General features: G+C 42.9%; 1 protein-coding gene across 1 annotated transcript in view; it reads left to right on the top strand.

Moving 5' to 3' along the window:
• The window catches only part of SLC1A1 (solute carrier family 1 member 1), a 400,763-nt gene that overhangs the window by 227,234 nt on the left and 148,622 nt on the right, over nucleotides 1-24,907 (top strand). The window contains exon 3 of the mRNA XM_086961206.1: nucleotides 10,661-10,753. Within this exon, the coding sequence (XP_086817332.1) occupies nucleotides 10,661-10,753 (93 nt within the window). The remainder of the gene's footprint in view (nucleotides 1-10,660; nucleotides 10,754-24,907) is intronic.

Below are 24,907 nucleotides of genomic sequence, written 5' to 3'. Positions count from 1 at the left end.
TTAAATTTTGTTGAAACACTTCCAGGCTGAAGAAGAATATAATGAAGACTTTTTACAAAGACCATTTTCAAGTATCAATGTCAGCAGGGACTGAGACTAACTCTTATGGAAACATATACAATGCATTAACTTAAATAACATTTTAAATTAAACTTTATATTATTTTTCGATGTATTATTAAATATTTTAATACACATTTAATATCAATTTAAATGTAATATGCATATTGAAATTATTTTAATACCATGTATTTTTTTGGGGGGGGGGGAATCCGAATAAAGTTAATTTGAACTTTGAACTTGAATACCATGTATTGTTAATGCTAATTTATTGTTTTGTTAACATTGTAAATCACAATACAATAAATACATTTATACATAAATTACATTCAAGACTGACTTATTCAACACAAATAATACTGTAAAGGGTAGAAGGAAAAATTAACATTAACTTTATTGTAATTTAACTTTAAAACAGTAATTTAACGAAAATGCAATAATGTGTTCTGTTTTAATGCAGGTGAGTTGTCCTTTGTTACTACGGTAGCACTAGGAGAATAGGTTAAGGCGAAATTAGTTTTAATATTTTTTTATTGAAAAATATTTTTTCCTAATTAATTTTCTTTAAATCTACTATAATGTTTTATAGGGATAACTGCGGCAGAGATTTCCTCTAACAGACAGAAAGTCATGAGATCAATTATAAGAGTTCACCCTTGGTGTATGTGTAGATCTAGATGAGAGGTGATCTAAACATACAAATTTACCTTTGTAAATTAGGCACATACGCTGTATGCTGTTACAGTGGGCACTAATTCTTGGGACCACAGCAAATAATTGGTGCGGATTCTTGGGTCTCCACATATTCGTGAGACCTATAATGTGGACCAGTGTGAGGTCCTCTGAATTGCTGGTAACATTCATAGATTTTAAAATAACATACTCGGACTCCGGTGCCTAAAAATGCTGAACTGAAAAGTGAATAAAGCAATTTTATTTAACGATGACTTACAGTTTCAGCTGCATTTGAAAAAACATAAAAGGAAATGTTGAACTGTAAAATGCTTCCGGTGCACATCCACCTGAAAATGAGTGCACTTCAGTGTAAAGGCTGATTGGCTAGTCCTTCAATTTTCAATTTTCTTCATTTATAGTTCCCAGTTCATCGCTTTCTTGTCGCTCATTTCACCTGCAGTGCACCACATTCCATTTAACCACTTCCTTCAAACCAGAAGACCTTCATGGACTGAAGTTGCTCATAGTGTATCATTGTTTTACAATGTCCAGGTGGTCAACATGTTGGTTCTAAATGAGGGCGTCAAACTGAAACTTTTAAGCAACTACTTACTATGTACAGTACCTCTGCCAGATGGATTCTCGCTGATTTGTTTAGTTGTGTTACTGCAAAAATATGCCCCCTGTGTTAAGACGGCAGCATGTTTCCTTGGATACATTAGTGCAAAGATGAGTGACTGAGTGCACATATTGTGACATAGGGAGAGCCTAACCCATTCACTTACACAAAAGGCACTTTCATTCATAAGCCAGACCTATTTGCATTGCTAATGCTTGTTGTATAAAAGAATAATGATGCAGTTCAGCCATTAATGAGCACAGTCCTGCTGGGCTGATATCTTGTTGAAAAGGGGTTCCAGGATTGAAACCTACCATTCTTTTAGGTGTTTGAAGGCCTCAGGGGGAATCATGATTGGGCACAGGACTTTTCTTTTTGTGTGTACATTGATTAATTTTGTTATGTTACCTTCTGTAAAGATATCCTGTTATTTTCTTCTTAATTTGTGCCCTTCATCTTTATTTGTTGTCTTTGGATTGAGTGACGATGGAGTTTCAGTTTGTGGTTCACAATTCAACTTTCTTCAGGACACAGCAGTTTTTCTGTATTCCTCCTTTTTTCTCTTGAATTTGTAGCTTTTGCTGGACGTCTTTAGTTACTATGAAATAGCCTGGTACAAACTATGTCCTTGAGATTTTCTTTTACTTGTTTACAGTCCTCTTTGAACAGGTACCACAATTTACCATCTTTGGGCATCATGGTCATTTCTCCCCCGGAATTTCATCTCTAAGAGTTTGATTGGGATTAGCAGCTTCGTGTGGTAGGGCAGCCAGTTTCTTTGGTGAGCAAACTCTTTCATTAGGTGTTTTTCTTGTTGCCCCATTTTCCGTTTTGATTACATACCTCGGACACTGGTTTACCATGTGCTGTCCAGCTCATGATTTCCAGGTGCTTCCTCAGCTATGTTTCTCTTTATGTTCAGGTGGAGGGTGTTATGCTCACTCTCCACATTAGTCTGCTGTTTTAAATCCTGTACCACCAGTTTTCGACTGTTAGTAAGAAACAAACAATTACTATAACTGTGCCACATGTTTTTATAGATTGGAATTTGATGATTAGTATTCTCATATGAATTTGTTATAATTCTTTGTATTTAATTTTTCCGCAACATTAACTAGTCTGAAATAATATATGTATTTTGAGCGAAGCTCAATCCTTTACTTGCAGAGAAGGATTTTAGGTATTTTCATTTCGCATCATTTATTTCAAAGTCTTCATGGCTTTTCCAAGGCACCAGCCTCCTTTCTTGTCTGCTTTACTTATGCATTTATTTTCCTCAGTTCCATAGTTTGGGGCTGATTACGATGGCAGTCGTACCACCACAACATGCCATTGGTAGCAGTCCGACTGCCGATAGCCCTTCAGCCTGTCAGCTTTAGGATGCTGGTGGTTGGACTCCACACCGCCACCTCCGCCAGCATCTCAGATCAGATCAGGTCTGAGTCGCGGCTTGAATTGAATTGCGGCGGTGCTGAGCCAGGCACCACCATCGAGATTTGGATATCCTTTTCCGACAGCCTTTATTTACATAGTGGGAACACTGCCATGAAAAGGTTGTCGGAAAGTGATATGGTGGGGCCCCAAACAGGGTCCCTTGGGATCATAGGCCATTGAGAAGTGGCTATGGGGGCAAATGTAGTGCCCCCACTCACCTCCCTGCACCATGTGCCATGCACTGCATGGTACATGGCACTCAGTGAATGGACCTGCTGGTGGTACTGCAAGGCGGAGGCATGTGCTGCAACCATTTCCATTGCAACGACATGCCACCGCAGCTGCCCCAATAGCTTTGTGACCACCAGCCCAGCGGTCACATAGAAATTCAGCAGTCGGAATGCCGCCTGCTTGTCGACGGTTTCCTGACAGCCGCAATAGCGGTAGGAGGTCCAACCAACCACCATCGTAGTCAGCCACTTGGTTTAAATGCAGTTGTCAACCCCGCAGGCTACATGAAGGCCTCCGCTGTTTCATGTGGCGTTCTTCAGTGTGGTGCATTTTGTATGATTTATGATTGTATCTCCCATGATACTGCAGACCATGTTTCATGTAGGACCAGAATTTCACGTTTCATCGGAAAAGACATCTTGTGTTTCAACATGAAAAATATGACTCAGATTTTCACTAATCTGGTAGCTCTGGATGAGATTCTTTATGACCATCAACTTTCAGGACCAAAGGTTACTTTGATTTGCAGTCCATATTACCAGTTTTAATTCTTGCAGTTTGGTCCAAAGACTTCTCATTTTGTTCTGAAACCATTAATGCAGCTTTTACATGCCGTGGGAGTTTAATCCCTTCGCTGCGGGGTGTTTTCCCCCCCTGTGCGGGGGGAGGGGCCGCGCACTGCACCGATGTGCTTGTGGGAGCTCAGCTCATCATGAGGCACAGTGCAGCTGCACTCATGAGGAGCGGAGCTCATCACAACCACACCCGTTTTTCGAACGTTCAGCACAGCGAGGTAATTATCCCCGCGTGCAACGTTCCAATGGCCGTGACAAGCTCAGCTCGTCATGAGTGCAGCTGCACTGTGCCTCATGACAAGCTGAGCTAGTCATGAGCATAGAAGAGGTTAAGATCACCAATAACTTTGTATTTGGCTAGACCATGCTGTGTATTCAGGCCCCCTGCAATTATGCGGAAGGGGGCAAAAAATTATGTGGCAGGGTTGACTCAAGTATGCCAGAAGAAAAGGTCAATTATGCAGTAGAATGCGGCCCATTTTTTGATAATATTACTTCATTTTGTTATAATTTCTACACATGGTATTAGTGTGTGGGCAAATATTTCATCTCTTTAATACTAGTTTAGACCCAAATACAGAATAAGATATTGAAAGATGACCTTTGCCAAGGACACCCCACTGTGTGTGATTGCATCTTGCAATGTTTTAGTAACTTTTGATGTGTTTGAGCTTGAAACAAAATGTATTTTTGCTAAAATCTGCAGATTATGCAGACGATGATGGATTATGTGGCAAATACACAATTATGTGGAAAAACCACAGCCACAGAATCACATATTTCCAGTGGCTCTGTCCATATTATCAAAAGGCCATATCAGAGACTTGAACTGTATACATGCTGTTACGAACACATGAATGGATAATCAACCTCTGGAAGTCTCATCCAGAACCAACACAAGTGATGAGTTCTTAGAGACAGTCTTCAATACAGTCCAAGGAAGAGTGTTCCTTCCTGATCAGAGAGTGTTCAAGCTCCAAATTGTCTGAGATAGTCACTAGCAATGAATTATTTTTCACAATGGTGACTTCATGTCTACAGAGACACTATTTCCTGTGCTCGGAAACTGCTTGTCTGTCATGCCCTCCGTCATTGGTCCACAGATTCACAAGAATTTGACAGCCTGGTTCCAATATCGTGTCAACTTGTGACATCACTGACATGGTGGTTGGAAATATCAAATTTCTATCTATAGACCACGCTTGATCCTACGTTTCTTTTGATGCTTACCATCAAAGCCAGAAGCAAGGGCCAAAACCTGAATCACAAAATGAAAAGTGTACACGACCGCAGGTCTGTGGTTGAGGCAAATCGGGCACTCAATGGATAGAGTTGTCTGCTATCTATCATCTCAAATTCACACTTAGAGCCTGATTACGAGTTTGGCAGTCCATCGGATTGCCAAACTCGTGTTGAAGTTGCGGTGTCGGTCGGGGAACGCTGCACTAGTGGTCCGACTGGCATATTACGAGTACAGCAGTCAGAGTGCTTTGGGGCCACCACAACCGCCAGGGATCCACAATCCCTGGCGTTTGGAGCGGTGTAATGGGAAAGCAATATGCATGGCGGTGCCATTGTGACATATTACAGTGGCATATTACTAGTGTCCCCACCACCAGCCTTTCCTTTGAGGTGAGCCCGCCATGAAAAGGCTGGCTGTGAGGAAACCAAGGGGGCCCTACAGGGCCACCTGTTGCCCCTGTGGATGGGACATGACACATGTTGTGCCCCCCTGTGTGCATGCACCCCTGTTCCTGCACGGAATGGAACTGCCTTTGATGCTCTCATTGCGGTGCCTTACTTATAGACATCGTTGTGGGACCCCAAACCGCCCGCCCGCCAGACCACGAGAAAACTCATAATCTGGTGGGTGGGGGTCGGCTTTGGTGATTTGGGAGTAGAGCGGTGGTGTGGCGGCCCGCTCCCACACCGCCAAAGTCGTACTTAAGCCCTTAGTCCTTACCTCCAGGCCTAATCCATCTCGCCCATAAGAAATAACAGTGGGAGTATATACAACAGGTTTCTGGTGGGCTTGGCACATCTTCAGTTACTGAGGAAAGATCTATGCCTTCTATTATTGATGATGTCATTTATTCTGGATTGGAGATTGGAGTGACTATCTCAGTCAATTTTTTCAATCACCACAAATGTTCGTACTGAAGAAGGAGATGTTCAGATTGATTTGTTATAGATGGGTCCCTCATTGCTTGATCTAGGACCTATTTATTGCATGACACATTTACAGGAGTATGTACAATCCGGGTTCTCTAATTTCTCAGTTCATATGCAAAATCAGGAGTAATATGCCTTATGATGGAATGTCATGGCATCCATTAGCAGTGATGCCAGAATGGATCCTGCTGCCCCTGAGTTACTACAATATTCCAGCCAGACTCTGGTCTGCATTGGCTCCCGGCATAGAGCCCGAGCACATGGGCTTATCATCAAAGGTCTTTAACCTATCAGTCTAGGCATCATTCAGCCTTAAGATCTTATGGAAGACAATGGAATTTCATTTCTAGCTGGCATATCTATAAGAGATTTCAGGCTCTTAAATGTGTAAAATGTCTGCAGTTTGTGCATGGCTTGGCCGCTCATGCTTCCAAAGAACAATTGGGAAGGGCAATTGAGATGTTTTCAGTAGTGAAACATTGCTCTACCCGCATTGGTAAAAGTATTCTGCCATGCAACACTTTGGTTTATTCTTACAGGTAGGATTTGTCCCTTGAGTTTCGGCCTTTAGAACGGTATCTCTTTGAAACCTTATAGGTTTTCCTTTTCTTTGTTTCAAGACCTTGTATCTGGTGGCCATTAATTCAACTCACCTTTGGCAAGCTACAGGCTCAGCTATGATCAAAACATTATTTTATCTTTGTGCCAGGTGCTTTGTTGCTCTTTATTTTTCTGGTTTTAATTTTTTAACATGTGGTCAGATTTTACCTCTATGATGAGGCACTCCTGTGGCCCTGACATCTCTAGCCTCTTAAATGCATTGTTTGTGGCTTAAGCCTAGATTATTTGTGCAGGAAGTTGGCCATGGAAACAATGAGTTACTGCATGTGAGAAACTGTCATGCAGGTGTACCTATGGCATGGTATCCTCTACATCAGAATGCACTGTGGTATCCATGCTGGGCATTCCTGAATCAGCCTTTTCTAACCTGAGATTCACACCCCGTTGTAAGCATTGGTACGGTGGGGCAAACACAATGGGCCTCAATACTAGATGGCCAGAGTTTCCAATGGAGATACTGGAGGGCCAACATTAGGTTTACCGACCGGTATCTTCATTGGAAAGTCCAGCCACCATGAGGTTGTTCTCTGAAATGGGGAATAACTGCTCTCACTTGGATTTACCAGGTGCTTTTTCCAAGCAGTTTTTCTCCATTTTGGCAAAAAAAACAGCAGATTGTTCCACCAACTCTGGGAAGATGTCAAACTGACTGCTAGTGATGGGAGTATTGAATTGTGGCCCAGGTGTGAGAGGTACACTTGCCCTTGTCTGCGGGAAGCAGTATTGGCTCCCCCTCATGCATGGGGCAAGTTGTGGAATACTACGTGTCGCCTCCCCTAGCCTCTGCAACCTCTTTGAGATGCCCGGTGTCTCCAGGGCTGGAGGTATCGGGTCTGGAGATTTCTGACCCAATAATTCTGTCCTCTGAAACTTCATAATTGTAAACTGCATTATTTCACCTGGAGTTAGAGGGTTTGCTTTTTCCTAATAAAGTAATGATGGGCACATTAGTAAGATATGGCATGTGGTGAAAATTAATTGACTTCCTTGTCCACTCTGTACACGCATAATCTGCCAATAGATTAAAACCAACTGCATTTGTTCTGTAGAAGGTGAAAGACAAGAATATGATCCTAGCTAAATATTTTTTTAGTGTTGTTCTACCGTTACCATCTAAGTGGTAATGTGGTATGTATTTGGGTTAGAGTAATGTGGTAAAAGTTTGGGTTAGAGTAAATGCAGATGAATGATAAAGGAATTTTTTTGTGATATAAAGTGATTATAAATTTAACGTTGTGAAATCAGTTATAATTCATTTCTATGATTACAGATTGGATGTTTTTTGCAAGATGTGTATGGTCGATATTTTTCCCTAGACAGTGCAAACGAGTGGCCATTTTGGAATGGTTGTTGTACAAAATAAAGTATAAACAAGCATTGGCATAGCCAATAGGTCTTGCCTTTGGGACCATATAAGTGTTTAGCCATGCAGCACATTATCCTGTCAATAATCTGGCCACACAATTTTACGCCCCAGTAGTTTTTAAGCTTGGGAGCTGTTGTTTGCATTTTTTTTTAAATAGCTAACAACGGGATGCTTTAACATTGTGTTGTAAACTATGGCACAAGGTGAAAATTAAAGTTTGAGCTGCCAGGTATCCACACTTTTAAATAACCCTTTAAAACATGCCACAGCTATTTATTTTCCACTCTGTTGTAGTACAGCCTAGGGCTGGTGGTACAGTGTTACCACAGAATTTGTTCTGTAGCCTCCTGCCTTCGTAAAAGTAGAAGTTCTGCATTACTGTGGTTTGAAACCTGTTAAATTATTAGTATTAGAAGAGATTGTGTGTATTGTCTTGCTTGTACATCCATGAGACCAAATGATATTACAGAGAATGCTGCTTTAAGAGCGTCTGTTAGTGAAAGAGATGAAATGAACACTGTAATTTTTAAATATAATTATATGCAGATATAATGAAAAATACACAATGTCCAGTAGTAATACAGCCAACATTCCACCAAGTTAGGCAACTACAAAGAGATAATGGAAAAGGCTGAACACATCCCAAAAATATTTAGCATGTGCTGTGCAGAGATAAATAAAAAATACACAATGTCCGAGAGTTTGAAGGGATGTATGCGGGAGTAAGACACCAACATTCCACCCTGTTATACAGCTGTGGGGAGATTAGATAAAGGTCTGAAGATATTCTAAAAACACTTTGCGGGTGCTTGCAGGTATAAATAAAAATGCACGATGTCCAGAAGATCGATGGCGGGGGTTGCGGGGGGATGTATGCAGGAGTAATATGCTAACATACCACCAAGTTATACAGCTGCAGGGAGATTAGATAAAGGTCTGAAGATTCTAAAAACACCTTGCGGGTGCTTGCAGGTATAAATAAAAATGCACGATGTCCAGGAGTTCGAAGGCGGGGGCGGAGGGATGTATGAAGGAGTAAGACGTTAACATTTCACCAAGTTTCGACAGCTGCAGGGAGATTACATAAAGTGCTGAAGACATAGCCAAAGCATTTTGTTGCTGTTGTGCTGGTCAGTTAAGCAAGGGTGTTTTTGCACCATACAGAGACAGGTAGCGTAAGAGTGCCTGTGAGTGCCTCGCTGATATATGTCCTGGTTTACAAGAACAGACAGAGACTGCTGCTTTAAGAGAGCATGTTAGTGCCTCGTAAACATAGCTTATTTTATGCGGCTTACCTCAGCTGCTGGGGAGGTTTCCCCTTCCTCTCCTACAGACAATGAAAAGGCTGTTAAATGTGTATGGCTCCCTCGAAATCACGTAATGTAAATGGCAACTGTGAAGAGGCGCAACAGTGAATAAATAAAATAAAAAAACATGCAACTAGGCGCCGCGGTGAGCCGACCGAACTCAAAAAGTAGTGGTGACTGGAATGAGGCGCCTAAGTGAATAAATAAAATTAAAAAAAACAAGAACAGACAGAGACTGCTGCTTTAAGAGCGCATGTTAGTGCCTCAGAAACATAGCTTATTTTATGAGGCTTACCTCAGCTGCTGGGAAGGCTTCCCCTTCCGCTCCTACGGACACTGAAGTGGCTGTTAAATGTGTACGGCACCCTCATTTTCAAGTTATGTAAATTGCGACTATGAAGAGGCGCCATAGTGAAAAATAAAAATAAAACAAGCCTGTGAGTGGTGCGCGTGCGTGCAAGCTGCAAGGAATTTAAAGAATGCAGCTGACACACTGTGTGCCACTGATCGCTCCACTCACTCCCGAGACCCATAGGCCATGGGAGTGAACGTTCACAGAAAAGGCGGGTCATACCTCCGCCTTTAGCCATTTGCGTTCTTTCATTTTTGAAAGCCACACGCAAAGGCCAATGGAATGTGTTGGAGGAGTCCGACCCACACAGAAAAGTCTCTTGGAAGTCTGGAGTGCTTCCAAGAGGCCCTCTCCTAGAGCAGCGCATGTGCGCTGCGCTAGGCTCGACCTAAAAATGGAGGTGTTTGCATGAAGGCACATTTGCATGCTCATTTAAGGGTGGCCATCTTGGATCAGCTTTTTTCATAGTCCAACAAAAAGCAGTCACAGACAGCTCCTCATGCATGTGGGCATATTCATTCGTACACACAAGTTGTCAGTGTACAATGCTTTTATGTAAAACATGAAATATGTATGTGAGCGATGCACACATACCAAGACACACTAGTTGCCCAGCAGCAGTGTGTGAGTTGCTGCCGGGCTGCCATAAGTAAGTATATTACACATTTGAGTTTAGTCACATGAAGAGGTCTTCGCTAAGGCCAGACCTAGAAGAAATGCAAGCATGGACCAACAAGCCATGTCATTAAAGTGCATCAAGTGTTTTCTTTTCTGTGCGAAAGATGGCATTGTGCTTTTGTCACTCATACAAAAGTAACCAATGGCTGAAGTGGACTGGCACATTGGTTCATTCTATGTGCGTTGGTAAGTGGAAGCAAAATGTAAATGGCACTACAGTAGACCAATGGAGTAGTAAGGTTGGTTCAAAAATATGTCAGCAGTTTCAGTGCACTCAGTCTTCCATCTAGAGTATTAATTCATAATACTCAGGCTCTGTTTCTGAACTAGGGACGTTCAAAGTGTTACATTTTGGAAATGGAATCAATGTGTGCCTGGCTGGTCACTTCTCCTAGATAGGGCTCCAAAACAGCCAAGCCAGCCTATGGCTTTCAATAACACTTGTGGAAGTCCTGGTCCAGTGAATTGAAAGCTGATTTTTGCATGCCAGCATTGTACGCTTTTTATGACCTAGAAAGTTTCTTTTTTTTCTGACCCAGCTGCAACACTAAGACTTATCTTCCTTTTTCAGGTGTGGCTGCTCTGGATTCCAGCGTTTCTGGCAAGATTGGTTTGCGAGCTGTTGTGTACTACTTCTGCACTACTGTGTTAGCTGTCGTTCTAGGTAACTAAAAATTCAGCTTCCATTACAATTTGCTAAACCTGTGAAACGCAAACATAATGATTGATTTAGAATTTTGGGCCATATGTATGAACACATTTTCCCATTGACACAGAATGGCTGAAACCCTTTGATACATCTGGCCCTAATGAATATGCCTATTCATCTGTCTTTTGCGATTTATGGAAAACAGTTTGAAGTCAACAAACAAAACCACTTAGACAAAGTGCAAACCAACTTTCACTTCATGATTATGATTTCAGAACTGTCAGCTTCTTCAAAGTTAGATTGCATCGTCATGAGAAATTGATCACCATCTATTACACCCTTACCTGTGTAGTGTTATCATTATAAGCCATTAACCGTAACTTCTATTTGGCTAAGCATTCAAATGCTACTATAGATTATCAAAAGTGATACATGATTGTGAAACAAAAGCATTAGTGTGAGGGTTAGGCAGAGTGTCATAAAGGCACACAAGTGTGGCATCTTTGCACTGTACATTGTATAGCTTTAGGTTCATATCCTAGATCCTTCAATGTACTAATAAAGGGGAATAGGCTAAGGTGGTCATTACATCAGTGTATCACAAGTGCATAGCTGGGAAAGAGGGGGTTGATCTTGGTAATCAATGGTTTGGCTAAATGTAATCTTGTCCAGCTCCTTAAAGTTGTTACTAAAAGTAAATATTCAGATTCCCCTGTGGACCTTTTATCTTATGTAAGTTGTGCAACAAGAACTTACACATGCAAACAGCTTTGCGAGTCATGCCCATTGTGTTCATTGTATGTACCTCTGGATGATATCTCATATTTTGAATTGTTTGCAAGTCTCTGCATATCAAACCTTCAGACGGCTAATAAAAAATGTAAAGGCATTCATAAATGGATTTCTAAAATGGTTGAGTACTTTAAACCACAGGTCCTATCAGCAAATGCTCAAGGATCTATTATGATACACAGTAGGAATGAGGGCTGGGGGAGATATGATAGAGACATTCCAACTCACACATGAAATGAAGACAGTAATATTGAATGGGGAGTGAGCTCCTAAAATTGGTAGTTACAATATGAATTTAAAGAGACAAAAAGATGCAACAGAGAGTGATTTTCAAAAAATGTATTTATGTTTTTGTACTATTTGATCATTTATAGGATGCCACATAATGCCTTGAGCGGCTGCAGGACATTTTCGACTAATGTATTTTTAAATATGTAGCAATTTTATGTGCAAGAGACAGTGTAGTATGGTCATATAGCTACATGCACATACTAATGTCATCCAGTTACAGGCAAAATGGGATTCATGCATGTGAACACAAGCAATATGGCATACCCCTATTGCGGGCCTAAATCAGAGTTGGCTGGTTGATTCCCCAGATTAGGAATTGCCTTGGTTCTTTTCTTCCCAAAATGTCTTTAGTAATACCATATGACATATTTTATTACTTGAAGACTTTTAGTTTGCAATATTGTTCAGGAATAACTTCCAGAGGTCAATGAGGCCTAGTCATGATTGAACCACATACATAATCAAGCATAAAGTGAATGTGTTTTCCTGCTTAGTGAGGAACCAGGTCACTGCTAAAATAGTGAATTTCAAGTTATCTACTGTTCTGAGGTCTAGAATATATGTGTTCTCTCTGCCCTTGTTTGCTTAGTTTTGAAATTATGCATGCATTATTAATCACACACATTGCACACAGTCTAGTTTACACAGGAAAATGGGAAGATTTGGACTATTTAGTGAATCTAGGAGTTGACTCTGTTTATGACCACATCAATTTGAGGTTGAAAGGGCCAGATCAGTTTTAGGGCTGCCCCACGGACACAGATATCGTCAAAAAGTGCTGGTTCTTGCTAGCTTAGGGTTTTAGGTACGTGGAAGGATTTGACAGTTTTCTTTTCAGACATGTTTGGGCATACAATGATGTCTTGCTGATATTCTTTAATGTGTGTTTGGGATTCATAAGTGTTGCACTGGTCAGGGTGATGCCCAGAGCAACTCTCTGAAGTGAGATGCATTTGTGTATTTTAGGTCTACATATGAAACTTTAGCATGTGCTAGTTTATTCTATCAGTTAGTTTGGTGGGATACTGCATAATACCATAAGAAGTATTTGTTTGTACTCACAAGAATACAGCCAGGTGAATGTGCTGGATTGTATCTGAGCAGAAGGAAAGGATTTAAATCAGTTAAATCTGCATGCGGGGAACAATGATGTAGGTGACTGTGCTGTGTGCAATGCCATGTCTTGTAGTGTAGTTCCTAGTTTCCCACTAGGCCCTGCGCATTGGAATAACATAAACAGTAGTATCGACGTGGAACTGCGGATATTCCAGGCCTCCACTGACTATGCTAAACTTAATTGGGTGTGTTACCAACTAGCTCAGAGGTCACTGGAAACTTTCTTCTCTGCATGGGAAGTGATCAGCTTCCCTGGCACAGACAAGAAGGGATTCAGCTTTCCAACAACCGTGCAACATGACAACTTTGCTCCTCAGATCAAGAGTCAATCTCTAGGGTCGTGTGAAACAATAGACATGTATTTCACTCAGTCAGTTTAGTGCAGTTTACTTTCACGAGATGTAGAGAATAGAGAGACGGGCGTTTGTCAATAAAGGTTAACATTTATTGAACAGTCTTTCTTCTCGTACAAGAGAAATGTATTGCCACAATTGCAAGACTTGTTATTATAAAAAGTACGTACAGTAAGATAAGGATTGCGAAATAGAACTGTAAAAGCATTGATATGGTTTCTTAGCCATACAATGGTTTAAAAGTCATAAAACATATATACATTAGGCTAACATACTCAACTGGTGCTTCTAACTAAGCCTACCCCAGTGTGCCTGACCTAAGCCTAACACGTGGAAGGGGAGTAAGTAAGTAGCTTTAAGTTAAGTTGGTTTTGCCAAGGTTTGCTTCAAGAATTCTCGTCTAAGGGTTTAGTCAACACATACCTCTGAATAGAATGATGGAAGTCTGGTATTTCCTTCAGGGGGTTCATGGGGCACTCGGTATCCCAGTCACCCGCAAGGGTAGACCGGAAACGCTGGAGCTGGATTTCTCTGCAGGAGAAAGGCAGCGGCTCTCTTCAGCGCGTCGAGGAGGAGGAGGCGGGGGACAGCGTCCGCGGCAGCTGGAATCTGCTGGATGTCTTCGCAGAGGGACGGCTGTTCAGCTCCTAAGCGTACTGCACCATCGTTCGCGCTTTAGCAGCGATAATGGTATCAGTAGCTTCACCAACACGGGGTCTTGCAGACAGCTAACAACAGGCAACGAGCTATTGCTTAATGCAACGTTGGTAATATTTATACCTGACAGGTGCCGGGTTTGACGCAAGTTTGCTGGACATAAGACGTCAATTAAAGATGTCACTAGGAAGTGATAGTTATCAGTTGCTCATTAGAGTTCCATTACTAATCAAAACACAGCAAGCGGGGATTTCCAGGTTTGCTGAGTTTTTATCTTGTTGAAGAACTCGGAGTGTTAATCTAGGAGTATCAGATAGTGACTCCTGCCCTGTCATTGCACTAATTGGTCGCAAAGGAAGTGGCAGAGAGCTATGCTGGAATGTGGCTCTGTTTGTGTGAGGCCAGAGATGACTTTTCTGAAAATCGCACTTGAACGGTTATGCCAATATAGGGAATAAATGGATTTATAGCCGAATAGGGGCATAAGGTCACAGTATCGATCAGGAACCTAGATAAACACATAACAGTCTATGAGCTATAAGGTTACTGTCTGGCCATTATAAGGTGTGGTTAAGATGTCTTCCTTGATTTCCAGGAGTTTCAACTGTGTTCATCTCCATGGTCTATTGTGCAATTTCCATTTCTATAAGGAGGTACTGACTTGAAGGTGTTGTTGTAGGTGACTTCCATTTCAAGGTTTGATACTGAGTCATAATTAGTAAGTGCACTTTGTTCAATAGTGGGTTCAGCCTTTGGAGGAAATTACTATGGACGAGATGGACACATAGAATTAAATAAAGAGTGAGAACAACATGGAAACGTGGTACTTGATAAAGGTATTGATGGAGTATCTGGGCAGTACACCCTTCATGGCCCTTCATGGCCCTTAGCCAAGTGGCACACTTTAAGGAGGCATTTTCTGTGGCCTAATTTGGATTCTGGCGTGTGTTTCCGATTCATAGTATGCAAGATAAAAATATATTTGAAATATTTGCTATTCTTTTCTCAAACACTTTTTGGGTGAATGGTCTGCGTCTGCAATTAATTCATGTCAGGTGATTCAATAATCCGATCTTCTAAGTATGTATTCACTTTCCACCTCTGCAGAAATATTTATTTTGGTGGTACAATGCGTTTTTGAAAGCTAGGGCAAATATATCTTTGGAATTGTTGCGTTTTGCTATTGTTGTTTTAGTTTGTTATAAACTTTATTTTGGGAGGCCTGGTATTTCTTATACCATTTCATTACATTAATTTCAGTTTTTATCCTATTCTTTCTTTCCGGATGGTGACTGACTATAACTTTCCAGTCTTGTCAGGAAAGACATTTAGAAGGTCATTCGAGATGTTGTACATAGTTGAGATGTTTTGTGGTTGCTGAAAAGCCTTCCTGTAGGTACTAAATGGGACTGAGCCAGATGTTCAGTGGGGATGAGAATCTTATAGTTGTATAAATGTTGGGTAGTTAGAATTTGACGATGCAATGATCTATCCACGAATGTTGTGAGATTGTTGAAGAACTAGTTATTATGACAATCAGACTAAAAGTTAGCTTGTGTTTGTGCACTACTATGTGGGTTTTAAAATTCATTTACGTTCCTAATTAGAAACTAGAATTTGAAAATTAACAGTTAATTATCACTTTGGTAGGTAGAAACCTTAGTGGGATAAACTGGGCATTGATAGATTACCTCTGTGAGAAAAAAGTTGTTTTCGTCCAGAGTGCACCAAGTGGTGGAAAGTTGAATATTGTCCGCGGACACCTCTATCTGGCTACATGTAATTGCATTTCATTTTATTACTGCCCTGTCTGTATCGCCCTTGATAGTTCTATTTATGTACAATCTTCCATATAATTTAGGCAGGCACGCATTAAATAGAGTAATGTTTCTGTGAAGCAGAGAACCATTGTTTTCTGACAGGTGAAAAGAATACGAAGATTTATGGATTTTGGGTAGCTAACCTGACATTAGTTTGCCATTTGTTGAGGACTGATGGCTTTGATTGGGCTCTTAGCATTTTTGTCTGTAGTAAAAGTCACTGTTTGGTTGTTATCTGAAAGGAGAGTGAACATTGAGAGGTAGTGCGGACATTCTGCTGGTGGTAAGATTTTAGCCTCGAGCTTAGTGATGCCCTTTACCCTTGCGAGTTATGTTTTAAATTATTTATTCTAGGAGTGATGTATGCGGTCTGGGGCTACACTGTTTGCACCATGTTAGGTCTTTCAATAATATCTAACTGTGTCTGTGGTTTTACTAGAACTGGTTATCATTAACTTAGGTCTGCATTATTTCTTGTCAAAAATATTTTTATTAGTTTCAAAGATAAGACAGTACACAACAAACGAAGGTGTGGAAGGAGACACCAATGCATTGTATATGCTGAGAGTTACAGAAAGCTAAAGTATCATATACAGTTTGTGTACGAGGACTTGGCAAGCCCTTAATATGCTCAGCATGAACTTCCCAGGTCTCCAACGGACCCCTCACATTGCACAAGTCAACAAGTTCTCGTGGAAGTTCAGAGAAGTCCTTGGTGTTCATCCCTCCCTTCCCCCACCCCCTCCCTCTCCTCTCCTAACTCCCAAACAATAAACACAAATATACGAACTATGGTGTCACGGTCAAAGAAATATCAAATGTGGTTGCAGGTGAAGGCAGGGCTATGGAGAGAGGGCGTCCCCACACCTCTGTGTATCCCCCTGGTAAATCAGGGGAGCCAATGGATGCTCTAGATGTGGAAGAGATGGAGAGCTCGCAGCCGTGGCCCACATGCAAACAGAGGCAGCCCCTACGATAGATATTCAACCAGGGGAGCCCACACATTGTCGAACCCCTTCCTTGAGTCTTCCACAATGTCCACCATTCGTTCCATCGCCAGTGCGCACCATACCCTGGCATGCCATTGGGTAAGAGAGGGGGCCTCCACTTTCCTCCATGCAGCCGTCACAGCCATCTTAGCGGCCCGAGGCACAGCCACATCATGGAATGATCCCCCTGCATTTGGCTCTTCAGGTTGGGGTCCCTAATCCCCAGGAGAGTGTGTTCTAGTGTTTCCAGGATCGGATAGCCCAGAATCTGTTTGATTTGGGAAAGGACCTTCTTCCAGAAGTGCTTGATGCGTGGACAGTCTCACCAGATATGTTTGAAGTCCCCCAGTAGCCCACAGCCCCTCCAGCACCTATAGGAGGAGTTAAATAAGAAAGTGTGTAGCCTCTGAGGGTGCAGGTACCATTTGTACATAATTTTATAATGAGCCTCCCATAAAACCATGCAGCGATTATACTTGGGAATGTCCCTTTATAGTGAGGTCCATTGTTTCCTTTCCAATGGGGTGGCTAAGATTGAATACCAGAACCTTTGGTGTCTAGCTGTGTGGTGCGATCCCAAAGACCGTATGAGTAAATAATGGAAACAGATGGTCCCCCTTTTAGAGGCTCCTGACTGCGCACATTTTTTGATTCGAAGTAGATCCTATGTGGCGGCCTGCCCTATCTGTGGTTGTAGAACCCAATGCTTAAGTTGCATGTGGTGATATTTTTCAGAGGGCTGAAGGCGAAAGGCTCTAACACAATCCATGAAGGTCCTCAATTTCCCCCGTTCAAACAGATGAGAGAGCATTAGACAGCTACCCTCCACCAAGCCTCAAATGACCCCTCCTGCAGCGCGGGAAGAAACTCAGGGTAGAAGTGGATGGGCGTGTAGGGGAAGGGAAGGTTGTAATGGGTGTGGATCTCACTAGCTCATCCCAGACCCTTAAGTTGGTAGCCGTAGGGGTACTGATATAGAAATTGTGTGGTTGATTGTGTTTCTGTTTCCCCAGGAGGTCCTAGATCATCCTACCCACTATTTGTCGGTCCATGTGAAGCCAAAGTTTTTCTGATTCTCCGAGGGACCATTCCGTAATCACTCTAAGTTGTGCTGCTCTATAGTACCCCAAGAAGTCCGGCAGGGCCAAACCCCCCTCCTAGTTAGCACTCGATTAGAAAGTTGCACTATCTGCCCCTGCCAAAAAAACTTGGTTATCATTGTTTTCAGCTCAGAAAAAAGTGCCTGATCCCCTGGAATAGGTAGGCCCTGAGAGAGATACAGCAAGCGGGGGAGAACATTCATTTTGATTGCATTGACAGACACGGCTAATCCATGTGGGCAGAAGGGCCCCGCTCCACCCCCTTTTCTCACGTAGGAACAGTGTCTGTCAGGCTGAACAAAAGTCATCCTGACAAACACTATTCACTTTCAGTTTAAGCAGCCAGGAGACACACATGCACATTTAGCGCTGGCTCCTGGCTGCCTAAACTGAACTTTGCTGGGCTGAGAAAGTCACAGCTCCGTTGGGCGTGACTTTCTCAGCTCAGCAAAGGTTGCTTAGGCCCTCCCCTCAGTGATGAGGGATAGCGTCACTGATTGCCTTTCACCTGGGCGGTTCAGTTTTAAGCCCTGAAGCGCCCAGGGTCGAGTGTCAATCAGTGACACTTCATCACAGAATGGGGTGGGGTCAGTAGTGTCCCTGACCCCATACCACTCTGTGATGACGATAGGACTGCTGCCTTCCTCATTGGCTGACCTTAGGTCAGCCAATGAGGGAAGGCAGCAGTCCCAAGCCTCCTGGAACCTCCGAGGCAGAGCAGAGCTGGCTGAAGGTAAGTGCTATTTATTTTAATTTTACATTGCTTGGTGCATGCGTGCCTGCATGTATGAATGTTTGATAAAGAGTGTTGTGAATGAATGTGTTTGTGTGTGTGTGCACGCCTGGTGGTAAGTGTTATGTGTGCGTGTGTGTGTGTCCCGTCCGCCGCCTCCCCCCTAAACCTACCGGCCAACACTGGGCATTGACTCGCCCTATCCAAGAGAGATAGGCAGTCCTCCATCAAGACAGATCAGCTTTAAGCTGGCGCAGCAAGAGAGGGTAATTAGCTTCGTAAAGATGTTCTAGCTTGGGGATGAGTTTGATGCCAAGATATGTGATGTCTTTGTGCGCGCTCTCGAAAGGGAATGCTCTTTCAATAATTCACATGGACTCCTTAGGCACGGTTAGGTTAAGAAGGAAGGATTTCGAGAGGTTAACCTTAAATCCTGAGGCCTGCTCATATGAGGCAAGCTCAGATTGAATCGCTGGGAGAGAAGATTGCGGATTTCTGAATGGAAGTAGCGCATTGTCTGCAAAGAGAGAGATCTTGTGTTCATCTGTGCCGAAAGGGTCCCCCCTGTGTCTGGATTGGACCGAATGCTGAGCGCAAATAGCAGGGGGGACAATGGGCACCCCTGCCTGGTTCCACAGGAAAGGTTAAAGGGTTCTGAAGCAACCCCATTTACTAAGACCCTGGAACTTGGAGCAAAAAAGAATTTGCCTGTATCATTCCAATGAAGGTCTCATTAAAAATAAACCGTCATAGTGTACAGGTCAAAAGTCCCAGTCAACCCAGTCAAAGGCCTTCTCCGCATCTAGCGAGAGAAGTACCGAAGGTATCGCCTTCCTCTGTGCCTTCTCAATAATTTGGATCACCCCCTGGAGGTTATCATGAGTTTGCCTCCCTTTGATGAAGCCCGCTGGGTCCAGCTGCACGAGCGTCGGCATAACATGTTTCAGGCGCAGTGCCAACAGCGTCTTTCCCCAGTTTGGGGATGACGGAGATCAGAGCCTCTCCCATAGAAGGGGTCACCTGTTGCTTGTCAGCTATATTGCTGAATAGCAGCACAAGATGGGGGACTAATTCTGGTGTAAAGGTACGATAGAAGTGGGCATTGTGACCATCAGGGCCGGGAGCTTTTTGGAGCTTGAGAGAGTCTATCGCCTTTTGGACCTCTTCCACAGAAATGGGTCTACTTAAGTCTTTGTGGAGGCTGGGACCTGGGGTAGGTCCAAAGCCTCTAGGTATTGGTCCTGAACCTGTGTGTCCAACTAATCTGTAGTATACAAGGAGCAATAGAATTCCCCAAAGGTCTAGGCTTTTCCTATTTCGCATTGGTGGGAAACCCCTTCCCATTGATTATGTGCTTAATGTACTCCTTTTGATGTCTCACTTATAGTTGGCGTGTCAAAATGGATCCAACTTTGTTTTCCCCCTGGTAACTGTGGGCTTGCAAGCATAGGAGGGTCTTTTCAGCCCCATTAGTGTAAATAGCCTGAAGCTTCCCCCTAACCTGCACAATTTTACGGAGGGATTGGGTCGAGGGATTAGACTTGTGGTCAGATTCAGCCTTTCAGAGCTCCCCCTCGAAGGGAAGACGTTCCCCCTTACGTTGTGTTTTGAGGGCGGTGTCTAGTTCAATACTTTTCCCCCGAATTCCCCCTGAAGGTGTCCCAATCGTTGGCCAGGAAGGTTTGCACCGGGTCGTTAAGGTAAAAAGTCTCTGTGATTGCCTTTCTTAACTCATCTCTAAGAAGCCGATCTCTGCTAAGAAAGTTGGGAAAATACCACCTGACAAGCTTAGAGCGTGGTGAGGGCCAATCAAGGATTAGCTCTAGGAGAGCGTGGTCAGATAGGCAAATCGGGTGGAACTGGGATCCTGCTACTGTGTGGAGAAGGGACTGACTAATGAATGCATGATCGATCCTGGAGTATGTCCTATGTAAATGTGAGAAGAAGGAATAGTCCCAGGTCGCAGGCTGGACATCCCTCCAAGCATCCATTAGCCCCATCCTCTGCAATACCACCTTAAGTGGTTTGCTAAAAACACCCCCCCGCCCCTCAGCCTCAACTTAAGAATCAGAATGTCTGAGGCCGGAATGGCATGTTCCCAAGGCCCCTGCAAGGCCTGCAATCCACAAGTCAGACTGGATTCCTCAGGTGGAACAAAGCCTCTGAATGACAAAGACCAAGGACCCATCATCCCGTAGTGTTCTTGCCTGCTATCTGCTGCTGTAGCCAGGCACACCCCCCCCCTGTCACCTCCACACCTCTCGATTCCGCAGCCTGCGTCATGGCTGGCACCTCGATATCCAGATTAGCCGCCGTCTCTTCTTAGGGGTAAGTCAAGCTGTATTTTACCTTGCGGTCTCTTAAGGCTGTAGTGATGGGTCAGAACTGCTGACGCTGAGCAAATGTGGCTTGGGCTACATCTTGGTATAGTGAACGTTGCGTTCTGGAATGGCACTTTGTCAAGGGCATGCACCTTCTGGAGGACCAACTCCTTGAATTTAAAAGAGCTGAATTTTGCCAGCACGTCCTTGGGTTTTCAGGATTCTCCTGGAGCTCGAAGCCCCACTGTGTGAACCCGTGTCAGATCACCAGATCGAGTTTTGGCAATAATCAGCACTGGTTTAGGTGTAGCAACCAAAAGAATGCCAAGAACCAACAATTGAGCGTTGCTCATTAGAAATCAGAATTCCAAGATGGCTACAGATTTCAAAATCAGGTTTGCGGTCTAGTTTATTTGCCCACAGGTGCAGGATATTAGGTGGTGCAGGAGCACTAAAGATTTAATAGAGTACGCACCTTTCTGGAGAGACTCCGTGTACAGGTGAAGAAGAAGGCATTTTCCATCGGGGTTTTCGCTCTGCATCTTGTCCCAGTTTTCGTCAGAGCAGCGAAGTCGGCTCTGAAGCCAGCACTGTGATTTGACAGTCACAGAAAGAAGCGTTTCCAGAGAAACACATCGTTGCTCCTCCCCTCAACTTGTTGTGACTAAAACAGCAATTTTTGAAGTGCACACGTCTTTTCCTGAGGAGAGTTAAGGAGAGAGAGAGAAAAAACAGAGCTAAGTGTTAGCGCGTTACCAATTGCATGAATGTCAATTGTTAAGAGACAACAGAGTTTGTAAATACTTACCTGAAGAGGAAAATAAAATTTTGCAATTTACGAAGAAAGGAAAAGAAATGTAAAACAATTGTTTATAGTTAGTAAATGTAAAGAAAGGATTATAAGAAGATAACTACTTAGTAGGAAAAAGGTTACAAGACACAAAAGATAGCTGCAATAATTAGAAGCTAAGAAATACCAGTAAGAACAGAACATTGAATAAGGAACAAACAAAAGAAAGAAAAGAGATATCATAAGAATAGAAAGGCACTGTAGAAGAAGTGCAGATGTTTTACGGTGCGCAAAAGATGTTAGAAAAATAAGAGCATAGCAGGAATTGCGGAAGAGAAGCACAGATCTTGGAAAACAAGGGTAGGTGAAAATAGAGTCAGAATAAAATAGGACTAGATAGAATAGATTAGAAATTAAACCTTGTGCTTACATTTCAGGTTCTCAGAGCAGAATAGAGGTCTGCTGGTCGGGCTAGAAAATTAGAAGAAAACAAAGAGAACCAGATCCAGGACCAGTCTCTTCTTGTTTATTATTTTATCCACTCCCCCTTCCTCCTTGGGGGTAGTCTGAAGGCTTGGTATAATCCGACCTCCGGATTATCTTCGTGAGGGATTTGGGAACTAGCATCTCTGTTCCTGTGCAAGTTCGTGGTAAGAAAATATATTGTCTTTGGACATAATTATATAGAGTCTGACAACCCGCTCCAGACGGGCCTCCAGTTCAGAGTCTCCAAGCACTGTTGAAAAAAGCCCCACCATAAAGGCCTCCAGATCTGGGCCTTAGCATCCCTCTTCCAGGCCCTTCACACGTATGTTAATCCAACGGGAGCGGTTCTCAAGATCTTCGCATCTGAGCACCGTGGCTTTCAGCTAACCACATAGTCACCAGATTGGGCCTTCAAGGGCTGCACGCAGTGTTCCAGTTCCTGGTATTTTGCCTCAAGATCGAGAGTGGGGGCCCCAATTGAGTCGACATCTGACTGCAGGGCCACAAGCCAGCCTCTCATTTCAGCCTTAAATGCATCAAAAGAGGCCCAATATCAGCCTTGATATTGTCTCTGAGTTCTTGTTTAAATTCTCTAAGCGAGGCCATCTGGTCTCCTCATGTGAGCGCCATATTGCCGTCAGTCCGCACTGACTCTTCACTGACTGGCCCCTTGGTGGTATGGGAAAAGAAGCTGGAGACTTTTGTGGGCTGTGCCTTTTTGGCTGGCATAGGGATCCGAGCCCACCGCTTGTTCAGGGTGTTGTATGGCGTTTTAGGATCCAAGCAAATTTCCGCGATTCATGCCCTTATATAGGTACAATTCACATTGCCCTAATATAGGCATAAAAATCATACCCTTATTTAGACATAGGTAGCCCATGCATTCCAAATACAGGCATGGCTACTTCCACCCTTACCAAAATGTCACACGATTTCTTGGAAAATCGGCTTAAGCAGTCAGGGACCTCCCCTTGCTTGAATATTGATTTATCCAAGAACTCGTGTACTTTACAAAGAACTACTATTTCCTTGGGGATCTTTACTGACGTTATTATGCCCGACTTTACGTTAAACAAGGCACCTTCAAGGTATAAATATGTCTTCACTTGCTCTAGCAAGACACGGTGGTTCGGAGCAGTTCGACTATCTACTTTCTACAACTCAGCTCGCTACAGCAAGGGCCGAAGGAAGCCGACCCCCCAGCTGACGCACTGATCGAGAAGCTGTCCTTTCTCTCGCTGAGAATCCAGCTCCAGTGTTTCGAAGCTCCCCTCGCAGGGTGTTGGGAATTCGAGTCCCGAGACAGAGATACCAGACCTCCTTCATTCTAAACTGTACACATTATACTTTGCAGCCTGCATTACGATTGTAGCAGTTCACTTTACTTACATGAGAAAGAAGACTGTTCAATAAAACCTTTTGTAGAAAACACCCGTCTCTCTAGTTCTCTGCACCTCTGTTGAAACGAAGCATGCACGATTGACTTGGTGAAATATTTATCTATTGTTTCCACGACTCTAGAGATACAATTCTTATTCTTGGGAAACACAGTTGTCATGTTTATACGGTTGTCAGAAACTAATCCCTTCTTGTGTATTCAAGAAAGTTTCTAGTGACCTTTGAGTTAGCTGGCACACTCACTATTAAGTTTAATACATTCGATAGAGACCTAGTCGACCTCAGTCCTACGTCTAATCTATAGGATATATTATTCTAATGCGGAGAGCCTATTGGGAATATAGGAACTACACTACATGGCGCCCAACGTTTGGTAAGGCACTAATTTAACGCTAGATACTAGAGTAACTCAAACGTGCTTTTCACAGAGACCCCTTTTCCCGTAAAATACTCCAATAGACGTCTGGATTGGCTAAAAGATAAAATATTTTTGGTTTGTTCAATGTTGAAGGATACAGTGTTCCAAAATATTGTGCACCTTATCTTTGTTTCCTTGAAACTTGCTCTGCAAACTTTCAGCTAACAAAATGAAAACGGAACCGGTGGAGCTGCAGCAGCTGCAACCCAACCGGGCTTAGACGTTACAGGTTTCCAACAAGACGACCCGGATGCTATAAGCATACCGGAAAACTTAAGGAAAACCATCACTATAAAACTTATAAAAAATGACCTATCATCAAGAGGTGGTAGGGTAATTTTTGTCATAGAGGCACATGAATATCGGCAGACTGAGGTATTCTATTCATGGATTGTCTTCCCTGAAGCAAATTCAGTAACACATGTGTTTGACTTCTACAAAGTAGAGGAACATCCACCAGAATACATTCCTTTCGAGGATATTGAAATTCCACAACTTACCAAGAGCATGTGCTCTGGTTTAAAGGCGCCCTACAACATCAAAATCACATTACCAGGCTCGGCCCACTGGGTAGACCAGGAGCAACATGGCTAGTACTAGCCGCTATACACCACATCCTGACATTGAAGAAATGTCAGGTGAAGAACTATTAGTTCAACTAAAACAACTAATAAAAATACATATACAATTGGTTCAATATGTCATACGGGCTCTAACAGTCCAACCTCCTATAAGGATTCCACAACACACCCATTACCAGGGGAACACAAATACAATTACACCACAGACTATACAATCAGTCATTGGTAAACTGGCTGCAAAACAGGAACAAATTGGATTCTGGATAGCTCAAAAAATTACTCAAATCGAGGCAGGATTTTAACAATCTGTTTACCAATGGGGAT

The sequence above is a fragment of the Lissotriton vulgaris genome, chromosome 3_1 (assembly GCF_964263255.1).
Source record: "Lissotriton vulgaris chromosome 3_1, aLisVul1.2, whole genome shotgun sequence".
Classification (NCBI taxonomy): Eukaryota; Metazoa; Chordata; class Amphibia; order Caudata; family Salamandridae; genus Lissotriton; species Lissotriton vulgaris.
Note: the sequence above shows the minus strand (reverse complement) of the source record. Positions and strands in the feature narration are given on the sequence as shown.